Raw genomic sequence first — 15,521 nt, forward strand, 5'->3', positions numbered from 1 at the left:
AATTCAATCACTAGATCTACATGCTAAAGTAACATTGACAGTGTCAGGCACTATGACACGCCCTCAAGAACCAGCATAGAACAAGCTGTTTATATTTCGAAGTAGTTCTTTGAAAGTTTGTCGTTCCCACTTGATGGTTCCGCAAAGATAGCCCATCTACGATGGGCCTCAGTCGCACCTGCACTTCTCTCTTGCCACCACCAACTAGCTCTGGCGTATGCATCACGTCGCATCACGTGCTGCCACTCGTGCTGGCTTTCTTGTGCGTCCGCACATCAACAAGTTGATTTTAAAAGCGAGAGTGCGCCGTACTCTTCACATTATTCCCCAGTGGCAGCCAGTGCTAAAAGACGCCATGTTATACTGAACCACTTCCCCCACCCCCCTCTTTCGGAATCGGTTCACGCACCCCAGTACTTTTACCTTAGCAGCTACTTAAGCTACGTAGAGGCTGTGTGACGTTGTACTGCCTTCGGTATCTGCCCCGGTCATAGGCAATCAAGTTGACACGCTTGCTTTTCGTAGTACAATAAATTGGTCACCATGCCGTCGCCGTAATACTACTATCACCGTCCGCGTCGGTGTCATCTTGCTACTGCTGTCACACGCAATTGTTCACCTTACAGATCCACCTTTGTCCGTCTGGTAAAACCTTGCGCAATTCGAAACCATCTTGGATAGCGAGCTATGGGCAAAATGCATTCATACAACATCGATTCCCATTGCGTACGGAATTTTCACGATATGTACTCTTGCCGTTATACTGTCGTAAAACCGGCATTGAGACTTTTTTCATTTGCCATCCCTCGCCGCTCCTCCTCCCCCCCCCCCCCCCCACATTTTATTTGTATCCTGTTTAACTTTTGTAGACATGAAGAGAAAGCTCGCGATTGGCTATCACGAGATACAATATGAATCATTTATCAATATAATGAGCAACTAAAAAGAGGTAGGTCGTGCTACCAACCACCACAACAGCTGGTGTACTTATGATGATCTCAAGAAGAATAACAACAACAAAAAACTTAATGACGAGCGGCCACTTAATGACGCACGCACTTATGAATTGTCGAATGTTTCTTGTATGCCCATAAAATTTGCCTCGAAATAACTTCGCCTTGGTATAGAGTAAACTTATGACACCACACGTTTCATAATAAAGTCTTTCAGGACAAGTCCCGACAACTTACCTAATTTAGTTGTGCTTCCTCCTTAAAGCAGACATTGCTTAAAATTTAATGCTTGAGTTCTCCATGCAGCCTCTACAGTCGAGGCATGAATGATAATAATAAGATGAATACGAGAGATCGAATTCATTGTTATTTACAGTATTTATTTGGGGGGTGAAAAGCTTGGTTTATTAACAGAATAAATAGAATTGTTTATGTTGACCAGTTTTCAGCCGCATTTTTTTAGTCGATCACACAGCTCTTCATTTTCAGGCGATATTAGGAGCATGCTTAATGTACGAGCACGCAAGAATACGAATTTGATCTCGTGCCAGATTAGATCCATTTACAAAGTATCGTTGTATTGCAAAACGCGAATAATAGTATTGCTTTGTTTTAAATTACGAGCCACAACTACCCCAATGATGGCAACCTCACCTCCTGCAGGCTATTTTTCCATCAGCCATGATTCTACACATGCTTCTGCTGTCCGCGGCACTCGCTGTGGCATTCGCGGTGACAGCGGAACAAGTCATCCGATCAGAATGGCAAGCGTTCAAGACAAAGCACGGTGAGTGTCTTGTAGTTTGCTTCTCTTTTTCTTAGGATATCAGTTGACAGTGTTATGAAGCAAAACTTGTGGAGCAAGTGAGCATGGAATAAGTATTATAACGTTCGTCTGAGAACTGCATCAGGCAGTGTGTATAGCGAGCGATTGTAAAGGTACTTTTAGGCCTGACCAGTACAATAAAAAGCCTTCGATGCAACGTTCTTTTTTCCCCCTCTAATTACACTCATTGCATGGCATGACATCGAAATTCGTAGATAAGCGAAAAGGTATTACTTTTCCCACTAGGTAGAAACTACACATCTGCCCATGAAGAAATTCTGAGATTCAAGATATTCACAGAAAATAGCCTGTTCATCGCACGACACAATGAAAAATACGTGAAAGGCCTCGTGTCGTACAGCCTTGGCATGAACCAGTTTGGCGACATGGTGAGTACGATGAAAGTGCGCAGATTCCTTTTGCAATGTTGTGTCCATGTTGCATGGGGACATTAATGTGTCGCTTGCTCATGTTGACATAGGGCAAACGGTCTGGTAAATATTGTTAGGTTACAGAAATAACAAAGCACTATACTTAGCTCTTGTATGAAATATTTTTTATTTTACGTGGAGTTTTGAACGGCCCTTAGCCCTTTGGAGCGCCATTTACTTTCTACCACTTCTACATTCACTTGGAGCGGGGCTGCGCAAATATATATTCATGTCAATATATTTTACCGTGCGCATAGTTACAATTTATGTGAGATAGAAAACAGTCTCAAATTGCGTTCACCAAACTAATCCGCGAACTTTTTCTACTTATTATGGCTTCACGTTAGGTAACTCTAAAACACTGGAAAGAAAAAAAAAAGGATCATACGCCAATCAGTGCCAACGAATACTTTTATAGCGTTATGTTGACATCGACTTCTATCGTGTACCAAAGAAAACGAAGGCTGCCACATATCCATTAAAGAACTATAAACGACGCACCTGTGTAATATAGCTGGAAGGCCTTCTCTCAGAATATCACCAGTAAATGCATCCAATGTTTTCAAAAGATGTGATGTGAAATACACCGCTATACCGTTTCAACGAAGAGATATGCGTTGTTCAATGCAGGACAAATCAATCTAACACCTCCGCTCTAGGAGTCACTGCGAAGCTTGCGCAAACCTATAAACATGGAAAATTACCCAAGCACAAGCCTTGACCACCTTTTCCTGGCTCTTGTTTTCATCTGATGAATCTAACGCAAGAATAACTATATATATGTCAATTTGCACAAAACCGTTCTATAGAGACGCCGATCACCTAGAATTCCAAGCTTTCTGCCATTTGAGGTTTGGTACAACGAGCACTCACATGCGTGAAAATAGCGTATCAATATCATATGACGTGTTTCACAAACGCCCAACGGAAAGCGGTTAGTCGAAAAATGCAGAATGGGCGAGGGAAAAACCCTGTCTGTAGGATAAGTGCAGCGCTCATCGCTCCCTGAGACGAAACGTAGCGGTGCAGCACTATGATTTTGAGCCTCGCCGCCAGCGAAGGCTGCGTGCCATAAGTGCAATGTACTAGTTATGCCATACTGCAATACGAAAATAAATAAGACAGTGGCCTTTAGACATTTATGAAACACTACGCCATCAACAAGCATGCTATAGGCCTTAGTGCGAAGAACAATCACAGTCTATTTAGAATGAAACAGAGGCTAGTCATTTCCTGCGTAGCACTGTCGCTATTAAGAGCGCATAGTGATGTCCCGAATTCAGTCAGGCTGATGATAACACTCATCATTGCTAGTAAAGTAGTACCGGGAAATTGTTCTTATTGTAGTGTTTCGAATATTGCAATTTACTTTTCCCCCCTTTTCTTTGCAGCTTCACCACGAGTTCGTGCAGCTTACTAACTGCTACAAGCCTAGTGAAGCCAGTTCGGGCCGGTCAACCTACTTGCCGCCGGAAAATGTCGATGACAGCGACCTACCTCAATCAGTAGATTGGCGCAAGAAAGGTTACGTGACTCCTGTCAAGAATCAAGGACAATGTGGCTCTTGCTGGGCATTCAGTACGGTGAGAAAAATATCGACTTTTCGTGTACGCGTAAGCCCTGTTCACCTGGTTTATGTAACGCATAGAGAGAGAGAGTGAGAGAGAAAGAGAGAGCGAGAGAGACAGACAGACAGCGAAGAGAGGAAAGGTAGGGAGGTCAACGAGACGAGCGTCCGGTTTGCTACCCTACCCTGGGGGTAAGAAAAAAGGAGAATAGGAAGAGGAAAAGTGGAAGGAAGTGATCACCTTGGGTCATCCCAGATGTCTTCAATGCACATCTCCACATTTGGGACTTGACTTTGGTGCGACGACTGTGTGACGCGCAGGTTATTAGAGTACTAGCGATGCCAAACAGACAGCATGTGCGTTCAGAAAACTCTATCCGACTTTTGCTGTTCACGCGTCCCTTACGCGCTTGAATTCGGTGAACGAAATGCGACGCTGATTATCCGAAACGCCATTGATTCCATGCGCCCCATACTACGAAATATATTTCACAGCGGTAGGTGTTACGCGGTTCGCTCTCCTAGTCGTTTTGACATCCGCAAGGGTTGTCAGCGTCGGTCGCGAAAATTCCAATGCGCTTCTAGAAGTTTACAAAGAAATGAATATCCGCCGTTGCCCCGCAAAAATTCAAATTCAGGGCTCGCGGTGAGCCGGTGCAAGATCTTGCCTGTCAACCACTCCGGTGATAATAGCAAGAGAATATAATTCGACAGTAGAACGCGTTCACTACGCCAGCTGCTTTGACTGGCAGATGCCACGTGCACCTTATCTATAAGCCAACACTGAGGTGAAATGCCTTAGACGGGGTCACCGATAAGAAGCGAAAGGCAGGATAGCAAATAGAAGGGGGAAATAAGAAAGAAGCCATGTTTCAACAAAGGCTACATCCGCAAGCGAAGACGACTCGGACTAGCCTCCTTTTTTTTCTTCTCGAAAGGAGATTGCTGGAGTCCCTTTGCGGATGTTTGCTTCAATTGAACTCGTACGAAGCTGCGCGAGGCTTACTGTGCCTAATAATGAGCCAGCTATAGCGGCACTGCTTGGCACGATGGCCAAAACTACAACTCACTTACTGGAGGCCGCCTCCGTCCACGAGACGGAGGTCACCTCAAGTGCATGAGTGAACGGGTGCAGCCAAGCCCCGCTAATCTTTCCAAATTTTGTAAATAAAAGTTGTGCTCACTCTCTACTAACACGTGGCGGCAAATCCATGCCTCCTATCATTTCGATGAGCGATGCAAAAAAAGTAAGAGTAAGAAGAATGTTTACGCATTTGCGAGCGTCTGACCTATTTGGTTCTGAATGCATTATTTTTTTCTTGCATGCTGTATCTTATTGTTAGCTGTGAAAATGAGCTCTTTTTGAGCTTAGGGATTGTTTATCAGCTTCATTAGGTTAATTTTTTTTTACCGGTATCCAGACGGGATCACTAGAAGGTCAGCACTTCAAGAAGACGGGTAAGTTGGTCTCTCTAAGCGAGCAAAATCTCGTCGATTGTTCGAGAGACTACGGCAACAATGGCTGCAGCGGTGGAAGCATGGAAAATGCCTTCGACTACATAAAAGCCAACGGCGGGATCGACACCGAGAAGAGCTACCCTTACCACGGTCTCGTAAGTACGAATGGTACAGAATTAAACTAAAAGAAATGGTGCGGAAACCCTCCTTCATAAATATATGAGGTGCTATGGTGTCAAGGGCGCGCGCCGTGTTCCATTCGTTGTGTGTTACCGGTGCCCAGAAATGCTTTGTCGCGTCACCCTCGTGACTTGCCGCGTTGAATACACGGGCCGCTGTATCAGTCCTTGCAACACTTTGTGCTCGAAATTAGGCTGTAGTTGTGCTCTGAAAACATTGCGCTAAACTGGTCAGCTGCTAACAGGCGCCAGTTGCTCAACTGCTATTTATGCGTCGAATGAAAGACATAACCATATAAAAAACATGAAAGTAATTCGCAAACCTAATGTTTAAGTATCGTGAAAGTAATTCGCCAACTTAATGTTTAAGTATCTTCAAGTCTACAAACAAGAGTTCTTGCAAGAAATTTGAGAACCGGAATGCTAGACGTCCAAGGTGCACTTTTCGGGGTCTTTCACCGTCTTTAAGAAGTGTGGCCGGCACGAAATTGCAAACCGATTTACGCGCTGTTGTTTTAATCTCTTTGTCAAACGGAGTAGCCTGCCCACAAGCAAGCATACCATAAATACGCGTTTTACATTTATAATGCAGCAAATGCTGTGGTCTTGTAGAGTGTGGACCGTCACCTCCGTAAAGTAGCTTCGAGCGCTTTCGCCAAATTTCTCAACGTAGACGGCGTTAGATAAGATGTTGCTCCATAAAGGCAAAAACATAACCTCTATGGACATAAATAAATGACCCAGGAAACCTCAAGTCACAGGGCTGCTACCTAATTAAAGTGAACTGCTACCTAATACCTTGTCAACTTTTAAACAGCGTATTGCATTCGACTACGGCAAATTGCTGTGCCAAGGCATATTAGACGCTCGATACCGTTATCTTGCTGTAGTAGCAGAAAGCAGAAAGGGCTTACCTTCAGAGCACTTGCAAAGAAACGAACTAAATGCAGTTAATAAATAAATTTTTGTCTCAAATTCATGAGAGTGCTTAAAGTGTTTTAATAAAATTAACTTACCTTGAATCATGTCACAGTCATAAGATTGCATTTTATGTGTTGTACCTGATCAAGATAGATTTCTTACATATTTTAAAGAAGGGCCATCCAGAAATAACACTATCGGTTAGGCTACATTTGGTTCACTTCGAAACTATCGACAAGGATACAAGCAACTACGCTGAGCAATACGGGACAGGTAAAAGAAGGACGGCCAAACGCCCCGAAAACGCCCTTCATTGGTATACGTTGGTGCACGTTGTTACGTGCAGCTCCACGCACAGCCAAATTGAAACGAGGAGAGGTGGCAACTGATGAGAACGCCTGCTACACGTAACTACGTAGAAGGGCGATGAGTAATAGCGCTGTAGCCGGTTTCGAAGCATGGAGTAGGTACAAGTGCATGTTTTGGAGTCTGAATTTAACCACTGTTACAAATGGAAGTATACCTGGAAACGTAACAGCGCCTCGGAGGAGTTCCATAGTTGCGCGTTTAGAATTTATGCTGATAGTATCGCCGTATTATGCTTCGTGACAGTTGTTCTGTGTAATCATTTGGTTACATTGCATGCTTAAGTCGTATAATAAAAAAAAAAACACAACCCTGACTCCTTTTAACACACAATGCTAGAACAGACCTCATATGATAGACTTATTAGGGCGAAAGCCTTAAGTAGCTTGTTGCAATGGCTCATACCCGAAAAAAGCTGCATCTCATCCATTAATACAAGAAACGTAGACGAGTAAAACAAAAAATATCACCAGCAGCAATGGCTCATACCACCGTAAGCAAGCAATGCTGGATGGATGAATGGATGGCAAAACTTTATTGTGGTCCATTAGTTCGCGCTAGTTTCCTAGAAAAGATGCAACGGGTGAATATGAATGAAGAAACGAAATAAAGAACGAAAGAAAGCAAGAAAGAACGAAAGAACGAACGAAGTAAGGAACGAAAGAAAGAACAAACGAAAGAACAAACGAAAGAGCAATGGCACAAAAAACGAAAGAAAGGCGGAAGCAAAGAGAAAAGGAAAGAAAGTACGAAATAATCTTTAGCTAGTGCAAATAATATTTAGGTATCATCATCATCATTATTACCATCATCGTCAGCCTATGTTATGTCCACTGCAGGACGAAGGCCTCTCCCTGCGATGTTCAATTACCCCTGTCCTGCGCCAACCGATTCCAACTAGCGCTTGCGAATTTCCTAATTTTATCACCCCACCTAGTCTTCTGCCATTCTGGACTGTGCTTCCCTTCTCTTGGTAACTTTAGGTATTTTTATGCATTACCACGTGCGCAGCAGGCTTTTGTCTTCACGTCTTACGGGAGTGTAGCATGATGCAGATTTTTTCTAGATTTAACTTCAAAAAATGACCAACAACTCGACATTATCAGTGCCTAAAAATGTTTGTTTCGTAAATATTTCGTGGCGCTTAAATTCTTTGTGACTTTAGTTACTCTCTCCCCTAAGCACAAGCGGTACATGCGAAGTTTCAGAGTTGGCAAAGGGTGTTTTTCCGCGTTCTCGAATGCATCGTTGCATTTCGACGTAATTTCTAGACTAGCGCCGTCTTTCCAGCAGGGCCACCGCACTTAGGGTCGTTGACTGGCGCACGACGTTTGCAGCTGTCCCAGGCAGCAACACAGTTGAAGCCTAACACCAGCGATAATAACTCTGCGATAGGGGCTCCCGCGGCAAAATACCGCTCAAAAGGCAAGAAGACTTCCCCGCCTCTCGCGCTCCCCATCTGGGCTCTCGCTGCATTTACTTCCACATGCAAAGTATAATATTAGCCTAAGTTCAAAAGCGAACAAAATGAAAACGACCAGAGCTTTTGTTGCGTATCCAGATTCACTTGAATTTGGAAGCGTGGCCTCATTTTGGTTCTGAAACTTACGTCTACGTCTACATCACGCTTAGAAAGCGCCCAAGAAGGGATTGCACGTCGCATTCTCATATAATTACGCAAAACAGGTGTTGCCGTCTTTTTTTTTTCTGTTTTGCTCACGTCTGCATATACACTCATAATATACTTACAATGCAAAACGAAACGTCGACGTTCAAGGGAGAAACAGCTTCCGAGCCGCGCTTCCGTCCACGTTTTGTTTCGCGCTGCAATTTCATTGTGGATGTCTCAGCAGCTAGCCCATATGTTTACCTAACAAATATTCTTGCACTGTTTGAGTTTACAAGCTCGCATGAATCCGTATTCAACAGTATTCACCAATAAAATACACGAGGACCATTTGGCCGAGCTAGTGAGAAGGCAGCTGCAAAATAGGGCAGCTGCATGTGGAGCATGCAAAATTCCCCTTTCCCTTCCCCTAGTGCAGGGTAGCAAACCGGAGGTTTTAAGTCCGGTTAACCTCCCTGCCTTTCTCTCATTTGCATCTCTCTCTCTCTTCCACGTAGGAACCTAAACCCTATGATTCTATGATTCTATGATTATTTCCGGCAGGGCTAAATAGAGGAGCGCCATTTTCTGTCAACTACTGCCATGCGCCAGCTATGGAAATATAATTATATAAGGGAATCAAAATGATATTTCGGTATCTTACGGAATTTTGTCTATTTCTTCCGAAAGCGGCTTTAAAGAGACATTAGACATTAGACGCTATTTATTTCATCATAAACTTGTACGTGAACATAAGCAAACAACTGTTGGGCCCATATAGCCGAGGCATATAGTATACGTGCGTGTGTGCAACAACGATCAAGACAGGGTTGAACAATCGCGTATTGATTGTACATAATTAACCAGGATGAGAAATAAGAGGAAACAACGTACATCAGTGCAGCAATAAGATAGTATAATTACATGAACCATATCACCATAAAGACAGTACAACATTCCTAACAGGTATATGATAAATATAATATTTTTATGGGTATCATGATGCAGGAAATAAATACGAAGGAATAAATTTAGTTAGGTCAACAAACACGAACACCTACATTTGTCGACACTGCCAGTGCACTGAATCTGGCCTTTCCCTAGAAAAAGACAACAAAAAAATTGGCAGCGTGTTACACTCCTTTGACACGTGAAGGCGAAAGCCTGCTGCACACGTGGTAATGCAGTAAGTTATACGATCAGAGGCGTCAGACTTCTTGCAAGACATAACGAGCTGCAGTGTAAAGTAAACGCATTTCGCTGTAGGTCGATCTCCTCAAAGACACATGCGAACACCTAATGTACTACCTAAAGGCTCCTTGTTTCTTTCTTTCAGTCTTTCTTTCGTTATTTCTTACTTTCTTTCGTTCTTTCTGTTGTTCATTCATTGTGCTTTTTTATTTGTTCTTTCTTTCCTGCTTTCGTTGTTTCATTGTTTCGTTCTTTCGTGCTTTCTTCGTTCTTTCTTTCTTTCCTTCGTTATTTTTGTCTTTCGTTTCTTCATGCATATTCGGCCATTGAATAATTGCTTGCTTATGGAGGTATGAGCCATTCCTGATGCTGATATTTTTTGCATCGTAACTTCTTTTTTTTGCATCACTGCGCTAGACGCCGCCTATTCGCTATCAGCCATTGCTGCTGCTGATTTTTTTTTTTTTACTCGTCTACTTTTTTGTATCACTGGACTAGATGCCGCTTCTTTAGGGTATGAGCAATTGCAACGAGCCACTTAGGGCGTTCGCTTTAATATATTATACTTAGCGTATGCTGGGCAGAAGGAACAGCACTTAGCGTGTCCAGATAACATACTTTCGTGACAGTTACGACGAGTTGCTTACAATACACGGCATTGATTTGCCGCTAAAGGTGTGTCGTTCTACGCCCAGGACGAGCCGTGCAAGTTCAAGAAAGCCGACGTCGGAGCCACGGTCACTGGAATGGTTGGCGTGAAGGAAGGCTCGGAAGAAGATTTGAGGAATGCCGTGGCAACAGTTGGGCCAGTTTCCGTCGCCATTGATGCAAGCCAGCGCTCGTTCCAGTTTTACAAGACAGGTGAGTATTCATGAGAGACCCTGTTAAGTCATTAGTTGACCAGAAACCACTCCCCCGCTGTCGCCGAAGTTGGCCACGCAGCGGGATGAATAATAACGAATGAATAGAATTGGACGAAAAGAACGCTTAATTAACACGATCCCAGGCTTCTTACGTTGTAAAAGATAAACGTTATTGCTTTCATGTTACATCCGTTTCATCTCTCATGCCGAAAAAGAAAGACACGTTTATATTGCGATGACAGGAAGCGGCCTGGCAAATTCCCGGTATCTGAACATTGGTCGCTGTGCTGGATATTAGCTTGTATTTCTGATTGAACACATGGGTAGCCGACCACTATCGTAAGAGTATTTCGGGTGCCTGACCTGGCACAAACGGCACCTTCGTGATCAAAAAAGCAGCTTCATTCGTTTGGGAGGCACTTAATAAATGCTGCCGTAATGTCAATTATGATGATTCTGTTGATTACATTGAAGGCAGCCGCAATTACGTGCACTGGCATCACTCACTTCTTTTCTGTTCTTCATGATCACTCCTTTCCTGTCCAGCACCACTTTCCCAAGAGTAGAGTAGCAGGCTCAATAGTGGGCCTGCTGGCAGTGAAAGGTCAGACCAACCACTCTGCGTTCTGCTGCCGAAACAACAGTTAAAAGCTAGAAAAACTGGATTTCGGTGTCCATCGGTACGTCCTCGCCGCTACACTGTCGTCGTTTTGTATTGACTTAACTGGAATTCCTCATCACCACTTGCACCTTTCCGAAGTCAGTACCAGCGGCAGATCGCTATCCTCAAAATAAAAATGTGCTCAGTCATTGCCTTGTACTGGTACTAACGCGTGCGGCAGAAGCTTGGAGGCTAACAAAAGGGGCTTGAAAAGAAATTAAGTACAGTGCAAATAATTATCGAACGAAAACTGCTCGGCTTAATGTCACGAGACAGGAAGATAGCGGTGCGGATTTGAGAGCAAACAGGAGTAGCAGACATTCTAGTTGACATAAAGAGGAAAGAATGTAGCTGGGCAGGTCATGTCATGCGTAGGGTTGATAACTGGTGGTCTATTAGAGTTATGCAGTGGCTGCCAAGAGAAGGGAAGCGCAGTCGTGGATGGCAGACAACTGGTTTGTCTGATAAAATTATGAAATTTGTAGGCATAGCGCGCAGTCAGCTAGCGCTAGACAGGGTATAAACTCGAGACTGCTGAGGTGTTCATCCTGCGGTAGACATAAAGATGATGACGATGACGCTGATGGTGCTGCTGCTGATGATGATGTGTTGAAAGCTTAAACGTTAGCCCCACCATCACCAAAAGCTGTTAATAGAACTCAAGAGAACGGAAAGTTGGGCAAGTTGGCATTGGTTGATCGCTACGGGGAGCCTGAACATATAGGGAAAATAAAGAATTCACACAGGACGAGCGCTAAACTTCATTTATGAAAAAGAATCCGTTAAGTACTTACAGTAAATATGTAAGCCAAGTTGTCACGTGCCACGAGAAAAACAGCCCAGGTTAAGAAAAGTAACACCAAAACAAACAAACGGCTGGAATACCACAGGAGTAAAAAAACCATGGATATCTGACCACGCTACATTAAGTAAAAAATTCGCCATATCAAAAAATGCCCGCCTGTCTAATCCCTTTCAAAATGAGTTATTTTTGTACTTGAAGCGTGAAGGTGATGATTGGCTGATGCACGTGGACCCTCTTCTCTTTATCTGGTGCGCTGCAACCAGCATGTGTACATGTTCGATTTATTCATTGCGGTGTTTTCTCTTAGTTGGCCGTCAACGTGCCCTGTTGTTCCATGTAAAATACCAGAAATGCCAGGCGCTATAGGGCTTTCTTCACTCTTGATCGCTCTTTTTTTTTTCCTTTTGTCTTTGTGGTCGCCTATAAAGCGTCTATTTGCGAATAAGATTTTGCTTCTTCTATAGCCCGTACTGTAAGCGATGTGTTTGGGGCGTTGAGCTTTTGTGCCCTTCGCTACGTGAAAACGCGTCCGCCATGATCAGCACCGGAAAAAAAACAGTTTTACGGAGGACAGATGCATTGAGTCACCGCCAGATTCACGTGTGTCACTGATGATATCCTTGCTGATACAGCCGCTCTAATATTCATACGCATTGTTCAGCAACACTATCGGCGTTATTGTTGCGTCCCGACAATGCCTGACCTTATTGTTGTATATAATAAATTACTCAGCGGTCCTCAGCTGCGCACTTTCCGAGTACCAATGTTGTGTATGGTTTGACGCTTCTTTCGTTATTGCCCGTTTATATATATATATATAGAACGAGAGAATAAGAAAGAAGGGATACCTACGGGCTCGATTTTCCTAATCATGACCACATAAAGCCGACAAACAGTGAATGAAGCCAAGCAAAGCATTGGGGAAATTAACTGTTTAGATTGGTATGTAGTTAATAATGAAGAAAGGGAAATGAAAGTGGACGAGAAGATTACTTGTCGCCAGTGGGAGCCGAACCCACAACCTCCGCTTTACGCGTTCGTTGCACTGTCAATTGTGCAGCGGCCACGGCTATCAATTCGTCCACCATATTGGGTATTTATGTCTACTAGATCAAGCCGTATAGGAGTGTCAGCCAGCGCCACTCAGAGTCAAAGTGGGCGGATGTGAAACATCCTTTCTTTGCTCGATGGCGTCACGTAACAGGTGAGCGTTTGATAACCGTTGTTCAATAACTTTTGCTCTGAGTGACACTGGCTACCACTCCTAGGGCTAGATCTAGCAAACATAAGTACTGACTTAGAGGAAGAATTGATAGCCATGGCCGTATATAAGCACAATTTGTAATGCAACGCCCCCGTAATGCGGTGGTTAAAATAGTTATTTTCGCCGATGCTTCCCTTGGCTTCATTGTCTGTTGGCTCTATGTGGCCATTATGTACATATATATATAGCTGTATGTGTGTAGGTGTGTTTGGCAACACAACAATGAACAATACCGGATGCAGTCATAGGACAGTTATGCGCTAATGATGCTCATTGAGCAATGAGCGGAAAATTTATCGAGCAATGTTATTCCCAAAAAGATCGCGCCTTTCACATCTCACTTCTTTTTTTTTTTTTTGCACGCTAATACAAACAGAGTCCTCTGTTTTGTTCACATATCGCGCCTGAAAACTAACCAAAGCATGCAATTTTACCATTGTCAACCTGGCGGGTCTCATTTCACACCTATGTCATCTGCTCTTTGTAAACTTCGTTGTCGGGGTACGCTCTCGTTACTAGGTAGTATACACGATCATGAATAGCACAGCACAGCAGAGACAATAACATTACAGCACTCACTTATTTATTTATCACTGAATACATGACGGCAGTAGCCATTTGGCTTCCATAAGGTCTGACGCACTCTCTTCGTCCAATGCAGGTGTCTACGACGAGCCCGCATGCAGCAGCAAAAAACTAGACCATGGCGTCCTTGCAGTCGGCTACGGTGTTCTCAACGGAACCAAGTACTGGCTTGTCAAAAACAGGTACAATGCTGCTCCCAAATTTGGTATTCTTTTTATTGTGAACAACAACGAAGTTTCGTTTTATCGCGGCAGCGTTAATGAAGCGAAGATAGAAGCCATAAAACCAGGACATTCCCGGACTCTCAAGTGGTCTTTTTATTGTAAAGTTATGAAAATGTATATTGGCGAACTATGAAGCCTGGCCGAAAAACATGATGATATCGCTACTGTTGCCCTCTGTTTTCGCTTCCTTCCGTCTTCCGCCACAAAGTCAGCCAGTTTTCCATTCGGAATCAACAAAGGTTCCACTGGTGGTTAACAAATGTGCTCGGAGACTGCTACATGCAGATAGGCTTATGTAAATAAGAACTCCAAGACTAGACCCAACATTGATGTGTAGACATTTCGAGCCATTTATTACCATTCACGTATCTACGTTTATAAATATTTTTCTCTCTTGAAGAGGCGAGAAATAAAACCTAATAATTACTTACTTAAGCAAATAAAGCATCCCGAAAGTGACAACTGGTGCTCGTTGGTGATCTATTATGAACAGTAGACTTAGCATGTAGTGGGTTATGGCAGCAGATGACGCCACAGGACACACCGCAGGGCGCTCACTCACAGCAGCTTAATTTAAAGCTCAGGATCTTTCTTCGTCTCAGGCAAAGGGTTGATTGTGTATGCATGGCAAGAAGAAACATGCCAAGATTGCTTATATTAGTTCTGTTTACAGAAAACAAAACTCTTCTTTTTGTCAAAGCTGAAAATAAATTGACCGCATTTCCTTGCCAGAATGCACGTTAAGAAAAATTAGCTTTCCCCAATGCAGCAGCCGCACTGAATCCTAAATCAGGAAGAATCTTCTTTCTTCTCAAGGGCAAAGGGATGTCTCAATATCCTCTACCAACATTCGCCGTGATTTCCCAGTGCACTAGTATGAAGTCGATTTAACATGGATGACTTTTATTTCCTTGCATTACAGCTGGGCCGAAGAGTGGGGAGAAAAGGGGTACATCTACATGTCACGTGACAAGAACAACCAGTGCGGCATTGCCACGGACGCTACATATCCTCTTGTTTAGACATATGCCTTTTGTACAAAGTAAGAACAAAATACACAAACTGAAAATAAAATATTGTACTCTTCAATTAGTCTCTTTTCACACCCTTTCTTATCCCCGAAAGTCGTCAATCTTCCAACTGTGATGCCCACGAAATTTATTAATCTGAGACATGACAACAAATAGGCCTCAGAAAAACCTTCGTAGCATTTTTGAAGTTTCGTCAGTGACGTTGCACCTTATCTAATCGTCTTAAATTAGATAAGGTGTTCATAAATGCTATACCTCATAATGCACGCGGTGCAATACACTTAGCGTTGTGGCCGCAGCATTGAGTTCATTACATCCTGTATATCACGCTAAGACACAACCTTTCAGTGACAATTGACACCAAGGCTCTTGGAGTGTGCGTGCCCAAGTGGCTTCCTTCCACGATCTTGTGGAAAGGAGACAATGGGACTTATGAATTTTGGTTATCTCTGAGTTCGATTTTCCTTGAAAGTGCGCGTGTGACTGCATGGCTCTAAACATGCAAATAATTCTACTTTGCATTTAATGCAAATGTAGCGGTTTATGAGCAGCTTCCGTGAATGCGAACACAATATTTTGTACGCGATGTC

The 15,521-nt window shown here is 43.4% G+C and overlaps 1 protein-coding gene across 3 annotated transcripts in view; it reads left to right on the top strand.

The window, feature by feature from the left end:
• Positions 1–14,989, top strand: part of LOC126522531 (procathepsin L-like) — a 123,235-nt gene extending 108,246 nt beyond the window's left edge. For 2 of the 3 annotated variants that reach the window (XM_072288799.1, XM_072288800.1), the window contains 7 exons: positions 1,617–1,740; positions 2,030–2,168; positions 3,602–3,793; positions 5,199–5,390; positions 10,194–10,359; positions 13,753–13,858; positions 14,823–14,989. In XM_072288799.1, coding sequence (XP_072144900.1) covers positions 1,617–1,740; positions 2,030–2,168; positions 3,602–3,793; positions 5,199–5,390; positions 10,194–10,359; positions 13,753–13,858; positions 14,823–14,922 — 1,019 coding nt within the window. In that variant the 3' untranslated portion in view covers positions 14,923–14,989. Of the gene's footprint in view, positions 1–1,616; positions 1,741–2,025; positions 2,169–3,601; positions 3,794–5,198; positions 5,391–10,193; positions 10,360–13,752; positions 13,859–14,822 lie in introns of all 3 variants that reach the window. The other variant, XM_050171295.3, reaches the window with a different exon arrangement.
• The last annotated feature ends 532 nt before the right edge of the window (positions 14,990–15,521 follow it).

The sequence above is a fragment of the Dermacentor andersoni genome, chromosome 6 (assembly GCF_023375885.2).
Source record: "Dermacentor andersoni chromosome 6, qqDerAnde1_hic_scaffold, whole genome shotgun sequence".
Lineage (NCBI taxonomy): Eukaryota > Metazoa > Arthropoda > Arachnida > Ixodida > Ixodidae > Dermacentor > Dermacentor andersoni.